General features: G+C 31.4%; 1 protein-coding gene across 9 annotated transcripts in view; it reads left to right on the forward strand.

Moving 5' to 3' along the window:
• Positions 1 to 17707, forward strand: part of NBEA (neurobeachin) — a 664605-nt gene that overhangs the window by 121425 nt on the left and 525473 nt on the right. For 8 of the 9 annotated variants that reach the window (XM_041767622.1, XM_041767623.1, XM_041767626.1 and 5 more), the window contains exon 11: positions 14528 to 14636. In XM_041767622.1, coding sequence (XP_041623556.1) covers positions 14528 to 14636 — 109 coding nt within the window. Of the gene's footprint in view, positions 1 to 12204; positions 12311 to 14527; positions 14637 to 17707 lie in introns of all 9 variants that reach the window. The other variant, XM_041767630.1, reaches the window with a different exon arrangement.

Raw genomic sequence — 17707 nt, forward strand, 5'->3', positions numbered from 1 at the left:
TTAAAATGGAGGATGTGTTAACTCAAGTTCTGAAGCCAACACCTAGTCAAAGAAAGCCTGGAAGGGCTTAAGATGACTTTTCTTTAGCTGGTTTTTGGATTTTGGGTAGCTGCCCATTAGTACTTAAATCTCTAGGGATAACACTTTTTATCATCTTTCTTTAATGTGTAGTTTTAGGTTTTATCGTGGCACAAAAAAAAAGCAATAAAATGAGTAGATAAATATTATCGAACTGAGTTAAATAACTTGGGGCAACACAAACAGTTTGGATGTTACCTGTTTTTGATAAGTGATTACAATGGTAACTCAGGCTAATATGTAGTTACCATTGTGATTTCATTCATTCATAATGATTCTCAAGCGCTGTGATCACCTTGAGCAATTCTGCCAGGTGATCAAAGATTTTTGGATATTTTGTCATTCCTCAGGAACTAATACTATTTTGTATTGCGCTCATCAGTCTTGGTCCAGTGAATATTGCGAGCAAGAACTAAACAAATTGCCTTTCATTAGACATTTAATAAATAGTTAATGACTAAAAAGAATGAATAAATGATGAATAAATTATTTCAAGGAGTATACCTCCAATCTTGAAATAATTATATTTTCTGTATTTTGTATCTCAGGATGACTCAGTAAATTAGAAATTTCCTTTTTCTTTGATTTGGATGATCAGATAAATTATGAATGACATACATATCTTTCTCCTTTGGTCCACCCTCCTTTTTTTTCAGAACATATGTTATTAAATTCTTCAGGTGATATAAAAGAAAGAATTTGCTTTGAAAAAAAAATATGTTTTCTGGTGCAAGATATAATTAGGCTTTTATATATCAAACAGTTGAAAATACACTAAGCAAGAAATTCTCATTAGAGACAGTGTGATGCAATGAGCTGGACATTTTTTGTGTCAGACAGATTAAGACTCATACCAATGTTCTGTTATATACTATATGAACTTAGGTAATGGGGATGTTCGAGGGTGTGTAGTAGTAGTGGTAATACGTGGCATTTACTGAATACTACTATGTGCCAGTCTCTGTAACTGTATTATTTCATCTAATACTTCCTGCTGATGAGGGAGAGAAAAACTGAGTAATTTCCTCAAGCCATAAGATTTAAGTGGTAGACTAGAACCAGGGTCCTAATCCCGAAAGCCTGACTTCAGAGCCCTCTCTCTAAAACCACTATGGACAACTCTGAGAATCAGTTTTTCCAGCTTTGGAATGATTTTAATGATGCCAACTTTTTCTGACTGTGAAGTGAGTTAGATAGTATATGCAAAATATCTACCATAGTGTCTGGTACATAGTAGACATTGAATGTGTTTTCTTTCTTTCTTCAGTAAATATTAGCCTATAGATGTGATACAATTTTGTATTACTAAAATTTATTTTTCATTTTGTTTTAACTCTGAAAAAATTTACAAACCAAAATTCAATCTCAAGTTGCAGTTTAAATGAATTCTTTTAGGTATATAAATATTTTTCTCAGAAAACTCTTCTTTTTGTTTTTAGTTATGATACAAGTTGTTTGGTAGACTGCTTGATGGAATGTGAGATATAAAAAATTTAGAGAATCTCATATGTAATTTATATCAGTGACTATCATTAAGAATCTTCTTGTAATGTAAATGTTTGTGACTCAGCAATTAGTTTAGTGAACTTAAATGGAGATTTTTTTTTAAATTTGTTTTTTAAAGTTTTTTTTATTTTTTTAGAGAGAGAGAGGAACAGAGACAGGGACAGGGATGGCAGAGGGCAAGGGAGACAAGAATCCCAAGCAGGCTCCAGCCCAGTTTGGAGCCTGACACAGCGTTGGATCTTAGGACCCTGAGATCGTGATCTGAGCTTAAATCAGGAGTCGGACACTTAACCGACCTAGCCTCCCAGGGGCCCCAAAGATTTTTTTTCTTAAAATATATTTTGCCCATCAGTTATTCTAATGATTATCCTGAATTTTATAACCTCCTTAATAATGAAGCAGTTGCATTAAATAAAAATCTCATTGTAAAGTCCTGATTAGCACTACTGGTAAACCAACAAAATTGCCTGGAAATTTCAGTATTTCAGTGCTTACCTAAAGCAGATTTTCCCTTAACATTTTGAAGTGACTTAAGAATCTTAAGAATCCTTTGTCCAATCATGTTTTCTGATTGTAAGTTCAGGAAAAGTTACCTATTATACATACAGTGTCAAAATTTTATTACATTGTTTTAACCCAACTAACAAAAAAATGTACATGATTGACTCCAGTAGGCAAAAGAAGTGAAATCAGTATCTGTTTATAATGATTGTGTCTCTTGTGAAGGTTATTATTAATATATGTAGAATATAATATTTTGGTTTCCAAAAGTATTTATTTTTAAATATATAACTATCGAATTAGATCCCTTTATATTTTTTTCAGAAAGGGTGTATGTGTGTCAATTCTTAATATATATATTTGCTAGTTTACCTTTTTTATTTTACTAAATTATTTGAAGTAAAACAGACACAAGATGTATATTTGACATATATGTATTACTACTATTAGAGGAGAAAAAAGCAATTAATATTTTATTTAGTGAGATTTAACTAAACTAAAATGGAATTTATATTGAATTTACTGTGAAAAAAAAGTAGTTTTTAAGAAGTAAAAAATAAAATACATTAAGTATCCTACCTGAAACATAAGGAAACTATATGTTCAGGTAGCTTCCTCTTGTCAGGCAAGTCCTTTATACTCCATGGAGTTAGCAATTTAATAAATTTGTCAGCTGTCAAGAAGAATGGATATTTTGTTTTATTCTAGAATTATGACTTAGGGTTTATTGAGTTTTCAAATAAATTGGTGTCTTATAGTTTATTTTAAAGTGTTTTGTACAATTAGTGATTGCTTTTTACAATAATTTTTACAAAAAAGTTTTCTTTAAATGTAGTGAAATCCATTTTTAATGCTATATTGCTTTGTGCTATTTCAGTTTACAGCAGATAATTTTGCTCTGTAAAAGACAAGGCTTTTGCTTATCTTTGCTGCCCTTCCAAAGTTCAAGATAGTTGTTTCATCAAAGGGGTAACTGCACATTATTTGTTGCAGAAATCTCGGCAACCATGAGCACATCTTTAGTGAATTCATTGCCTTAATTTTCTCTATTTTATATATCCATATCCTTTCTCCTTCGATATTTCAATCTTGTCATAATCTTGCTATTTTTCACATAAAATAGCATTCATTTAACTTTTCTGTCTTTATGTTCCTTTTGAAAGTAAGAAAGAAATGCTTCATTCATTTTGGTTTTATGATAACCATAGAGTCTAAAACTAAAATAAATATTATTTACTTTTACAAGAACTATTGCCATATGCTGGACTCTTCACTTTCAGAAGCCCAGATATTCTAATGAAAAGTGATTATAATACTAAGAGTCTCCCCAGTGTTGAGACAGGGAGAGAGAAGAGTGAGCATGAGCAGTGGGGAAGGAGAAAGGCAGAGGGAGAGTGATAAGCAGGTTCCCTGCTAAATGGGGAGCTTGACTTGACTCGGTGCTTGATTCCAGGACCCCTGGTTCATGACCTGAGCCCATGATCAATGCTTAATCAACTGAGCCACCCAGGTGCCCCTAGCTGTAAGGTTTTATAGATAGTTTTTATAAAGTTGAGAAAGCCCCTTGTTTACTAAGAGTTTTTACCATGAATGGTTATTGAATTGTGTCAAATACTTTTTATGTATCTATTGATATGAGCAGGTCATTTTTCTTTTCTTAGCCTGTTGATTTGATGGATTATATTAATTGATTTTTGAATCTTAAACAAGCCTTACATGCTGTGGATAAATCCCACTTGGTTGTGGTGTATAATTTTTTACACGTTTTTGGATGCGTTTTGCTAATATTATGTTGAGGTTTTTTGCATTTGTGTTCACTGGAGATAGTGGTATGTAGTTTTCTTATAATGTTTTTGTCTGGTTTTGATATTAGAGTGATGTTCAAAGAATGAGTTAGGAAGTAATTACTCTCCTTCAACCCTCTGAAAGACATTGTAGATAATTGACATAATTTCTTCCCATTTAAAGTGTGGTAGAATTCACTAGTGAACCCATTTGAACCTGGTGCTTTCTGTTCTGGAAAATTGTTAATTATTGAGTCAGTTTCTTTAATAGGTATAGGTGTGTTCAGAATGTCTTTTTCTTTTTGTGTGAGCTTTAGCAGGTTCTGTCTTTTAAGTAACTCATTCTTTTCACTAGGTCATCAAATCTGTGAGCATAGAATTATTTCTAGTATTCCTTTTTATCCTTTAAATTCTATAGGATCTGTAGTTACATCTCTTCTTTCATTTCTGAAATTAGTATTTTGTGTCGTTTCTCTTTTTTCTTAGAATGGCTTGAGGCTTAATGAATTTTACTGATCTTTACAATGAACTAGCTTTTTGTTGCATTGATTTCTAAGATGTGGTTTCTGGGCCTGAATGTGATCTAGCTTATATTCCATGTGAGCTTGGGAGAAATGTGTATTCATCTGTTGTCAGATGAAGTCATGTATAGATATCAATTATCTCCAGTTATATGTTGGTGTTGTTGAGTTCAGCTGTGTCCTAACTTATTTTCTGTCTATTTGTCTATTTCTGAGAGAGGGGTGTTGAAGTCTTCAAATGTGACAGTAGATTCATCTGTTTTTCCTTGAAGTTTTAGCAGTATTTGCCTCACATAGTTTGCTCTTTTTAGGCACTTACACTCTACAAAATGTTACGTCTTCCTGCAAAATTGACTCCTTTATCATTATATAATGCCCTTCTTAAGACCTGATAACTTTGCTTTGAAGACTACCCTGTGTGAAATTAATGTAGGTACTTTTACTTTTTTTGATTATTGTTAGCATGGTATATATTTTTTGTAGTTACTTTTAATCTGTACGTCTTTATATTTAAACTGGGTTTCTTATAGACAACATATAGGTGGGTTATGCTTTTCATTTCATTCTGACAGTTTCTGTCTTGAATTGGTGCATTTAGACATTGTCATTCAAATTGATTATTTATATAGTTGGATTAATATCTACCATATTTGTACTGTTTTGTCTTTGTTGTCTTGTTCTTTGTTCCTCTTTTTGTCTTCTACTTTTTCTGCCTTTTTTGAGTTTAAGTAAGCATTTTATATAATTCCACTTTACTTTCTTAGGGTATCAGTTATACTTAACTGTTTTAACCTTTTTAATGGTTGCCATAGAATTTGCTACTAAAGTCTACTGTCAGCAGCATACTACTTCATGGGTAGTGTGTGTACTTAATAACAACAAAATAATCATTCCTTCTTCTTGTCCCTAGTATTTTTGCTGTCATTAATTTCATATATAAGTATACATAAGCATATATATGCAAAAATGAATAAGCATACATAATGAATACAGTGCTGCTGTTATTATTTTGAACAAACTGTTGTGTATTAGATCAATTTAAAATATAAAAAATTTTTATTTTTCCTTCACTATTCTTTCTTTAGTGCTCTTGCTTTCTTTATGTAGATCAAAGTTTCTTTAAAAAATTTTTTAATTTATTCATGAGAGACACAAGAGAGAGGCAGAGACACAGGCAGAGGGAGAAGCAGGCTTCAAGCAGTAGGGAGCCAATGTGGGGTCTCGATCCTGGGACTCCGGGATCATGCCCGGAGCCAAAGGCAGATGCTCAACCACTTAGCCACACAGGTGTCCCTAGATCAAAGATTCTAACCTATATTTTTTCCTTCTCTCTAAAGAATTTTTGTTAAGAATTTTTTTTCAAGCCAGTCTACCAGCAGCAAATTTCCTCAATTTTTGTCTAAGAATATCTTTATTTCTTCTTCAATTTTAAAGGATAATTTTTCAGGGTAGAGACCTTGAAGTTGGGATTTTTCTTTTCTCACCACTTAAAAATTTTCCCTCCATTCTCTTCTTGGTTGCATAGTTTCTGAGGAAAATCAGATGTAATTCTTATCTTATTTCCACTATGATACTGTACTTTTTCCCTTTGGCTTCTTCTAGAAATTTTTTGTTATGTTTGATTTTCTGTAATTTGAAAATGATATACCTAGGTATAGTTTATTTTGGCATTTATCTTGATTGGTGTTCTCTGAGCTTTCTGAATCTATGGTTTGGTTTCTGACAAAAATTTGAGGGAGATTCTCAATCATTGTGTTTTTTGTTTTATTTTGTTTTTTAACATTTCTTCTATTCCTTTCTAGCTTCTCCTTCTGGTATTCCTATTATTTTGTAGTTGTCCCAGTCCTTGGTATTCTTTTCTTCTTTTTTTTTCAGTTTTTGTTCTCTTTGGTTTTGGGTTTTTGAGGATTCTGCTGATATATATTCTGGTTTATAGATTCTTTCCTCAGCCATATTTAATCTATTAATACTCCCATCAAACACGCCCTTCATTTCTTTTACTGTATTTTTTTACTGCTAGCATTTCTCTTTGCTTCTTTCTTAGGAATTCCACCTCTCTGCTTTTACATTGTCCATTTGTTCTTTTATGGTGTCTCTTTTATCCATTAGAGCCTTTAGCATAGGGCTCAGCATAATATTTTTCTTGATAGTCAGACACTATGTACTTGGTAAAAGGAATTGCTATAAATAGGCCTGTAGTAATGTGGTGCTGAGGTGTCAGGGAGAAAAAGCATCCTTAACCCTATGATTAGGTATTAGTCTTTTAATCAGCCTTGCCTTTAGACCCTGAACTTTACAAGTGTTACTCAGGATTTTTTCAACCCCCTTTGGTGGAAGAAGATGACTATAGTTGACTGTAGTTGGGTATTTCCCTTCTCTAGGTCAGTTAGGCTCTTATAATACCTCAGCAGGTTAGGATTGGTAAACTAGTTTCTCCTGAGGGCAGGTCTTGTTAACAGATTGCTCTGGTATATTTCAAGTTTATTTTTCTTTTCCCTTGCAAGTCTGAGAGGATTATTCCAATATTTATTATGAAAACCTGGTTAATCACCTGGAAATTAATCACACTATAAATATAGGGACCTATAACTGGAGCGGTTGAAAGCATGTCTCCATTACAGTTCAATTTTCCCTACCTGGTCACTGCCATAGTGATTTCCACTTGTGTGTCTCTGCTCTGATGACCCATGATTCCTTAGAGTTTGCTTTGTATCTCCCCATTCTTGGGGGCATCAGTTTGCCCTGTTCTTCTCCCCTCTCTTTGGATCCTAGAAGAATTCTTGGGTTATTAGTCCTTTCAGTTTTTTAATTGATAAAATGGATGGACTCATGGATTTCAGGATTTTTGCTTTTAGAACCAGAAGCCTATATATTGGTTTCTTTTATCTCTCTCTTACTGCTGATTTGCCCTGGATTTGAGCAGCATTATAGAAGTGTTCAGCACAGTGAGGAAACTGGAGCACTAGCATTTTGATAGCAGAAATGAAAAGAAGAGCCCCACAATCAGAAATTATTAGAGAAATAATGCAAAGGAAAGAACCTGGGAAGTAGCTCAATAACATTATGTATGAATTCAACTCTGAGCTGTACCTTTGTGGTTCTGATCCAATCAAAGGTCTAACTATTGCAGTAAGGCAAGATAGAGAATCAAAAGTCATTCAGGTTGTAAAGGAAAAAATAGAACTATTCCTTTTACAGATGACATGGTTGTCTATGTAAAAATTCCTAAGAATTAACACACACACATAATTCTAGTAAGTTCAGGAAATTTGCAATAGACAAGTTTCTTATGCAAAAGTGAACTTTATTTTTGTGCATTAACAAAGTATAGTAGGAAACCAAATGAAAAATACCTTTAACAGAAGCTCCAGAAATTTAAATGTTTAAAATATAAATGTCCAAAACATGTAAGGACCTGTGTGCTGAAATATGCAATTGCTGATGAAAGAAATGAAAGTATTAAATAAATGATGAGATATATTGTGTTCATGTATAGGAAGGCTCAACACAGTAAAGATTTCATTGAATTGATCTGTAGATTTAACCCAATACCAATTAAATCCTGGTTAGATTTGTTTGTTGATATACGCAAAGTAATTCTAAAATTTATATGGAAAGATAAAGTAACGAGGATAGCTAAAATGCCTTTGAAGAAGAATAAAGTTGAAGGAATCATACTTGCCTGGGCTTTAGAACTTACTATAAAGCTCTAATAATGAATACAGTATGTGATATCAGCAAGATGATAGACACACATGTCTCTGCAACGGAGTCTAGAAATAGTCCTACACATATATGGACAATTGATTTGTGGCAAAGTTGCAAAATCAGTCTAAGGAAGGAAGGATAATTGTATGCCAAAAAAATGGCTCTTGACTTAAACCTCCCACCTTGAAAAAATTAACTCAAAATTAACTCTAAATGTAAAATATAAAACTATAGACCTTTTAGAAGAAAACATGTAGGAGAGAATCATTGTGATTTACACTAGGCAAAGTCATTTTAGACCTGACAATCGAATCATGTACATAGAAGACCGAAATTGATAAATTTGACTTTGACTTCATCAAAGTTAAAATTTTTTAGTTTGTAAAAGATGTTACAGGCTAAGGGAAGATGGTAGAAAATCTATTTGGCAAAGGTTATATCAAGAATATATAAAGAAATCCCTTAAACTTAAATAATAAAAAAACATAAAATCCAATTTAAAAAAATGGGCAAACTTGAGCAGACACTTCATCAAAGAGGATATAAGGATGTCAAAATAGCACATGAAAAGATGTTTAGCATTATTAATCAATAGGATAATGTCTATTAAAACTAGTATAAGATACAACTACACACTTTGTAGAATGGCCAAAATAAAAAATACTCATTGTGCCAAGTGCTGGGGAGGATGAGAAACAACTGTATTATATTAGTGGTGGAGTTGCCAAGTGGTACAGCCACTGTGGCAGTTTGGCAGGTTTTATTACAAAGTTAAACATACACACTTACCTTATAATTCAGCTCTCTACTCATAGGTTTGTATTTATGAGAAATGAATGAAAACCGTGTTCACACAGAAGCCTTTATATGAATTTTTATAGCAGTCCTATTAGTAATTGTTAACTAGATACAAATCAAATGTACACAGACTGTTGTAATCCATTTATAAAATGGAATACTATTCAGCAATTAGAGGAATAAACTCCTGACATGTGCAGCTACTTGGATGTGTCTCAAAGGCAATATGTTGAGCTCAGAAAGACAAACTCAGGTTCCATACTATATGATTCAATTTATATGACATTCTTGAAATGTCAAATCTGTATTGAAAAATAAGATATGAGAAGTTATTCAAGATTATGGGATTTGGAAGGATGTGATTTAAAAAGCTCTAAAGGGATAGGATAAATGATGATTTTCTTGATGTGATGGAACTGATGTGTATCTTGATTGTGGTGGGGTTACACAAATTTCCATATCTAACATTTTCAGAATTGTGCACACACACAAAATAAGAAATAAGAAAAGTCAATTTTATTGCCAGGTTATTTAAAAAATAATTAAAAATAGAAAATTTCTGTTAAGGCTGAGTACCAAATAACTATTTCAGCCTTCTGTATACAGCTGTTTTAATATTTGTTTTCTTTATTGGATAATTTCTTTTATTGGATAATTTCTTTATTGGATAATTTTACTTCCAGGGTATACTTTATAATCCTGCTTCTGTTAAATAGGCTGTGCCTGGCTGAAAATGCCATTGGGCCTCCCTTCTGTGGCATATTTTGATCATGAAAGGCATTGGAGGATGCGCATAGTTAAGGTCACACATGTGTCATTATAAGCTCTCTATTTTAATTTTGAAACTTTGAACTTTTTAGGTGTTAAGTTATATCATTAAATTTCTAAAGTATTCATGTATCCATGGATTATACGTGGTTACTGTAGTGGTGCTGCCACTTGTAGCATGTCCACTAAATTTTCATAAAGGGACAAGAACAATAGAGCATTGTAAGTAGTCATTTTTCGATTGGGATTAAATTGTAAAGTAGTAGGCTTTGGGAGTTATTTCTTCTACATTAGAGTCTTTTTAGTAAATATCTATTGGCTATTTATAGAGTTATGAATGGAGCATATCAAAAGGCTGTTTTGTTCTCAAACTATGTAAATACCAGGATATACTATATACTAACATATAACTGTGTCAGAAGTTTAGAATAAATTCCTTTAAAAGTAAAAAAGTTAAAGATTTTTTTTTCCTAATCAAGACAGATTTTGAGACATTTCAATCACAAGTTTATAAACTTAGATTTTTTTTTGCTTATATTTTGTCAGAGATAAAATAGACTGATAAAACATAAAATCTGTTACCAGAGGAAGGTAAAAATGTGTAACAGCCTGATTAACTTTAAAATAGGACCTTTAAAGAATACTTTTAAATAGCCATGAGAGTGGTAGTAAAATCAGTTTATAAGACTGTCTGTCTCCTTATCAGGCTGCAAGAAAAGGTAGACATTACTGAGAGATATCATGGGTATGGGCAGGCTTAGTGATTTCATGTGCTACCAGTGTATTCCATGTGTCCTTACATTTTACTGTGCTGCATCTCACTGTTTTCCTTATTTGACTCTGCAGATAAATGTATTTTACTTATTTCGGCATGTATTTCCACTTGATGTCTGAACTGATGAATGTGACAGTTTGTGTATCAAGTTCATTGTGTATTAGGCAGGTAGGCAGTGTTCTTTTAGAGTGAATCCTCAGAAATACATTGTCTAAAAGTAACCATTAAATGTACCTGGAATTAGAAACTTTGGTTTAGACCTTTCTAATTTTGAACTGTGAAGGAACTTAACTCTTCTAACTTCTGTGAGATTTTTTTTTTTTTTTGCATGTGTGTCACTAGAAATTAATTTTGTTGAATGAGAAATTACCTTGGGTATGAGACTTGAGTTGATTTCTTTTACAGTTTTGTTCCTGCTCGATCACTCTTCATCTCAGAAAAGTTTTCTAGTCAAAGAAATAGCATAGAAACAATGGTATTAGATATTTTATATAATTTTAATCATCCTTTGCAAGATTTCAATGTATTTCCTACCAAATTAGGCTATATAAAAGAAGAAACCTTATGAAAAAGTCAAAAGATTTTCTCCCTTTTCTGGTACCTTAATCTTAATGAAACTTAATCTCCTTTTGAATTTATTCTGGCAATTATTTTGTCTGTAGTGTTTCTTAAGATATTAAAAATATCCTTTTAAGAGGGGAGGGAGTGTTGGATCTTGGGCAGTCTTTAATTTTTTAACTTATGAATGCCATTCTTCTCAATATACTTAAGCAGTTCATCTAGCTGAGATACATGGCTTGTTTCAGTACAAAGCAGATTGAAAAGCCAGTTTCTGAATCCTAGGAACTGTCTTGAACTGAACTTTGGTTATGTATTCAATTTAATCATTTCAGTTATACATTAGGTCTGTCTTTTGATATATGTTTAAATAATCAAATACCTCAAAAATAATAAAACTTTTAGGATCACATGGCATGAGTTATTTACATTAGTTATTTAAAAAAATAAATAATGGACAATTTCAAATGAATAAAATTATATTAAAATCAAGTCAAAATTTATATAGAAATTTTAATGGAACCTAAATATAGTACATATTTTATATTAGAAAAGGAAATTAGTCATGTTCATATATAGTTATTATATATTCTCAGGTGATTGTGGGCCAAGATTATGTGGTATTCTTTAATAATATGGACGAGAAAGTTCTAGAGAGATAATAAGTATGCTGAGTCATTAGAGATATTATTATACTATTTCCTTCATTTTTTTCTAAGGTCTAGCCCTTTATGAGTATGTTCTTAAAATAAATATTACTTTCTAATTTAATAGAAGTTATTAAGAACTGGAAGATGGTAATTATTTTTAAGATTAACCTTATAGATTGTTAGTGTCATTTTCCTTAAAAGGAGACAGGATTATTAAACACTCCTAACTATTCCTGAAGTAGAATTGCTACATATAGAACATGATATGTTATAGTACTGTCTATTGAAAAGTTTAGCAATTTTACTTTATGAGTGAAGTCAGTATACTTTTTGTCTATCAAGTAAAATATTCCTATGAAAATCTGTTTCTAGCTATACTTTTCAAGAGAATCTTCTATGTTGTATATACTAGTTTTGGCCAACACAGATACTTGGTTTTTGGTTATCCTATGTACTTAGATCCTCTACAGATGAACTGTTGTGTCTAGACAGGAAGTGGTAATGTAGGAGATATAGGAATGGGCTGAAGTATCCTTTATATTTGCCTTTGTATCTAGGGGAGTTGGAAATAGGCAAGAATGGAGAGAAATTTTGTATGGCAGTACACAGAATTTTGCAAGTTTATTGTGAGCCCTGCAGCAATCCGATGCATTTTAGTTACTGGTAAGTTTGTTAAATTATGTTTGAAAATGTACCTCTTCGAAGATGGCCATCTATTTACTATTACTCCACCATGTCAAATATACCTATTTTAAAGATTTTTTTGAAAAGATATGGTATTGCTATTGCATTCAGTTTTAGGAATAATATAAAATACGTTTGTTAGTGAATGCATTTGACTTTTCAATTGTTGTCATAGTTAAAACTGAAGTGAAATTAACTTTATGTGGGTAGCATAGTCATGTGTTAAGATTTTGGAATAAAATTCATATTTTTGATTTTGTAATGGAACTCCAATGTGATTAGAAGTCTGGGTAATTACTTAGATGTTTGAGAAAGAGTAGCCCTTCTGACATAAAAGAGTAAGCATATCCATGGCATCCTTGTAATTTTATATAGTTCTACATAGGAGGGTGATTTATTTTAAGTTTTGTTTTTTTTTTTTTTTTGCATTTTTTTCATGGACCATGGGGACCATAGGCATTTCCAGTCTTTTCTTTTTAGCAGTGTTGATGTTTAGGAATTTAGTCATCTTTCCCTGTAGTCACTAATTCAGCTGTAGGTAAGAATTCCATGAAAAGATTAGGACATTGTGTAATCTCTATGCAGTAGATTCTTTATTCTTCTCAAACATTTAGGCAGAAGTATTTTGTGTAGTAGTACCTATGCAATTATTTGTGAAGTGGCTTTTACTGTTGACACAATTCATTAAAAATGGACTAGATTGTCTAATAGCTGTTCTTCTATACAGAAATATTTTAAAAAATCCCAAAGGATTCTTTGGTAGTTGTGTTTAATTTGTAAATATCTAACTTTAGGACAAAGTAAAAGAACATCATTGACTTGTAATACTAGTTTACTTTTTTGTGTGGTTTAAAGAAATAGGGCCAATTAATGTAACTGAATTTTAATTTCCTGTAATGAAGTACTTTATTTCCAGAAATACTATATTTTTTCTACCTGATGTCATGTAACCCATTAAACTATCAATTTTTATAATAATAATAATTTTGCTATTGATTCTTTTAATGAGAATATTTCTGATTTGAACTAGAATAGCCACATTATCAGAAAAATGTGTTGTCAATTTTATTGAAACCAGAAAATTTAGAATAACTTGAGAGAATAGAATCACTTTTGGACCTTAGTGATTTTCAAGTTTTCCTCATTAACGAATTTTCTTAATTCCTTGAAGAAACGAGTACTTATGAATTTAAAATATATTTGGAAATTTGTGGTTTTATACTTTCTTATGAATATAAATAGGCAATTTAGAGTACATTATAAGGCACAGTAAATAGATATTTTAATTGCTGATGAAGTTTGGCTTGTTTATTGTAATAAACTACAGTAAGCATATACAGTGAAGGAATATATATTTTCTTAATTAGGAATGCCATCATGTATTAATGCTGTTAGTTGAAAATTGTTCAATGTAACTTTGTGAAGTAGTATATTATCAAAACTTAATCCAATGCAGTCATTTATTTTTCTTTTGTTTCTTCATTCAACAGACATTATCAAGTGCTTTATCTTTGTCTGGCACTTATCTTTGTGTGCTTTTATGTGTTTGTGTATACATTGTGTAATTAATTGCCACTTCCATTTCAATATTATACAGATCATTTGTTTTTCTGCTCTCATGAGCTTTCCTGAGTGAATATATGGACACAAATAACATGTTGCATATTTCTCTGGATATTTTCTAAAAAATAGAAAGTCTTTTAAAAAAAATAGGTATAAATGAAAGTTTATTTCAAAAACAGGTGTGTTCTTCCAAAGCAATGTTGCATATATATTTAAATTTTCTAAGATAGTATGTTCTTCAAAAGAATGTTATGGTAAAAGTCTTTATGGAAATACTGTGGAGAATTGATGTATTTGTAGATGTGTTTCTTATGTTATATTTACTTAAAACAGGTAATGTACATATGTGTAGGTAAACTCCAGTGTTTGGCTTTGGGATATAAAAAAAAAAGCTATGCATTTATGTTTTGATTTTTGATATTTAATTCTAAAGAGATGAGACTAGTTTTCTCATGCTTGTGAGAAAATATAGTCATGTACAATATAAAATATAGTAATCATTGTCAGCAAAATAGAGATTAGTTTTGAATTTGGTTTTTATCTTTTGGCATAATAAAATTCTGAAACGGAACACTATGTTTATAATCAACATTTGATGATTACATAATGAAATTGTCTGTACTTTACATGCAGTGCTACTCTTTTGGCATTCCTGGTTGAACTACTTAAAAGTTCAGTAGCCATGCAAGAACAGATGCTGGGTGGAAAAGGCTTTTTAGTCATTGGCTACTTACTTGAAAAGGTAAGTGATATGTATTGATGGTTTTATTGTGTAGTATTCATAGCTGAACAACTCGACAACCCCTAATTATATTTTTTCTGTAGTTTTTCTTTTCATAGACTGTTCATTATAGTAGGCTAATCCACACAACATTGAAATAAATTGAGTTCAGGGAAATCTGTGTATTTAGGAATTTTGAGTAAGATAGAAAATCAAGAAACTTCTTTCCTCTACGTTTAAAGTTAAAAGTATTTCCCCTTAATACTTTTTTCTTATTGTTTCTTCACTATCTTTAGATTCAAGCTAAGTTTTTTTTAGAACCTTTGTCAATTTTATTGTAAGTGGATTTTTATTTTTGCTTAATTTTCCAATTTAAGGTAAAAATATCTTTGTTTTGTAATAAGCAAAACAATTTGTGATTTGTCTCTGCTTTTAATATATTTGAATATTTAAGGTAGCTTTTCTCAAATCACTACGTAATATAAATAATAGAAATTAGATGGGTTTAATTTTCCCATCTTGTGTTATTTGTCTCTCTTTTTTTTTTTTTTTTTTTGACCTTCTTTGCTTTAGTCATAGCTGTACAATTCTGGTAATCATGGATTTCTGATTATGGTCTCAAAGAATTTGGTTGTATCATGTGATTTCTTTTAAAAATTAAAAGGAGAAGTCATGAGTACAAATACTGGCTTTTTTTCTTTCCTAAGGAACTATCTGTTACCCTCATTAGCTCTCTCAAGCCTATTCTTATCAGTTAATTCTAACATTCAGCTGCTCTGAAAATAGAACTCTATGAGAAATAATAGAGGTGAGTCCACGAATAAGAGGAATAAACTTATTTTTCCCTTTCAAAATAATTTTGAGGGGACTTTTAGAAACAGTTTTTTCAACTCAGATTGTTCACCTCTGAAATCCTTGTAACTTATCTTTGCTTTGAAACAAGGATTCTTCTTTTTTGAAGGATTGGTGATTGAGGACTGGTAGGTTATTACATAGAATGATCATTGGCAGCATTTCTGTATTGAAATAATTTTTTCAGTAACAAGATTATCATTCGTGTGTTTGGTTTCATGGAAAACTTTTTTTTATGTCTAGAGTACTTGAGAATCGTTTAGAAGATTTATGTAAAATTACATTTTACATGAATTAGATATTACGACATGCTTTGTGTTATTACTATGTATGATAAGATCACTAACAAGAACTACCCCTTGAATATACTTTTCATCTATTTGCTGAGATTTGATCAGCATAATTCTAAAGTGAGCATTCTTTTACACTTAAAGCTTAGTAGTAATAATAAGAAATTCAGTGAGAGGTGTCTGGCTGGCTCAGTCAGTAGAACATGTGACTCTTGATCTCAGGGTTCCACATGTGAGCCAAAAGTTGGACAGAGATACTACTTAAAAATAAAACCTTAAAATTTTTTTTAAAGAATTAGAAATTCATTGAAAAGATTGTAAGTCAAGTAAAAAGACATAGTTTTTCCTTTCTCTCAGAATTAATATCCTTAAAATTCTATTGTCACCTTAGGCATAAAATATTATCTCATTTTGGCTTTCATTTGCATTTTTGGAAAATTTGAATAACATTGGACATACATATGTATTCATAGCACATCCACACTTTCTCTTTTGTATGGAGTAATTATCCATGTCCTTTGCCAGTTTGCCCGATTTCCTTTCAAGACCCCTACTCCTAGGCAATCTGTAATCTACTTTTGACTCTGATTTTGTGTATTCTAGATATTTCATATAAGTGAGATCATATAATATTTGTTTTTTTGTATTTTGTTTCACATACCATAATGTTTACAAGATTTCATCCATGCTATAGCATCTATCAGTACTTTATTCCTTTTCATGGCTGGATAGTATTCTCTTGTATGCATATAATACAATTTGTTTATCTATTCAAATATCAGACATTTTTGTTTTTTCCATCTTGCATGGTATGAATAATGCTGCCATGAATGTTCTTGGACAAGTTTTTGTGTGGACATATTTTTTTATTTCTATTCTGTAGATACCTATCTATGAATTCACTTGCTGGGTCCTATCATAGCTCAGTGTTTAACCACTTGAAAAACTACAGATTGCTTTCCAAATTGGCTCCTTCATTTTACATTATCATCAGCAGTATATGTGGTTTCTAGTTTTTTCACATCCTTGGCAACATTTGTTGTCTGTTTTATTCTAGCAATCCTAATAGATATGGCATATCATTTTTTGTTTACAATTCTGTGATGTCTAATCATGTTGAGTATCTTTTTATGTGCTTATTGGCTATTTATTTTCTTTGGAGGAATATCGATTTAGAACTTTTTCCCATTAAAAAAATTGTGACATTTTTCTTTCTATTATTGAATTGTAGCAATTTTTTATTCTGCATACTAATTTTCATTAGATATATGATTTGCAAAGATAGTCTTACATTCCGTAGATCCCATTATATTTTAATTTGCATTTCCCTGATGACAAATTGAGTTGAACATTTTCATACATTAATTGTATTTTAGTAGTTATCCTCTTTTAGTTAATACCTGTTCAAACTGTTTGCCCTTTTCCATTTGAATCGTTTCATCATTCTTTTATTGATTTGTGAAAAATCTTTCTTAATCCTGGATATAAGACCTTTGTTGGGTATGTATCATAATATTACTTCCCCTGTGACCTGCTTTTTCATTCTCTTAATCTTTTTTTGATGAATGGAAGTCCTTTATTTTAATATGGGTCACTATTTCATTTTCTTTTATGATTATCCCATTTTGTTGTTTTTTTAAGATTTTAAAAATTTATTTATTCATGAGAGACAGAGAGACAGAGACAGAGACAGAGAGAGATGCAGAGACACAAGCAGAGGGAGAAGCAGGCTTCATTCAAGGAGCCTGATGTGGGACTCCATCATGGGACTCCAGGATCATGCCCTGGGCTGAAGGCAGGCGCTAAACCACTGAGCCGCCCAGGGATCCCCGATTATCCCATTTTGGATCTTAATGTATTCTAAAGCCATGGACTGATTTATGTTTTCTTCTCAAAATTTTGTTTTACTTTTCACATTTAGACTTATAATTCATCTGGAATTGAGTTTTG

This window comes from Vulpes lagopus, chromosome 8 (assembly GCF_018345385.1).
Source record: "Vulpes lagopus strain Blue_001 chromosome 8, ASM1834538v1, whole genome shotgun sequence".
Classification (NCBI taxonomy): Eukaryota; Metazoa; Chordata; class Mammalia; order Carnivora; family Canidae; genus Vulpes; species Vulpes lagopus.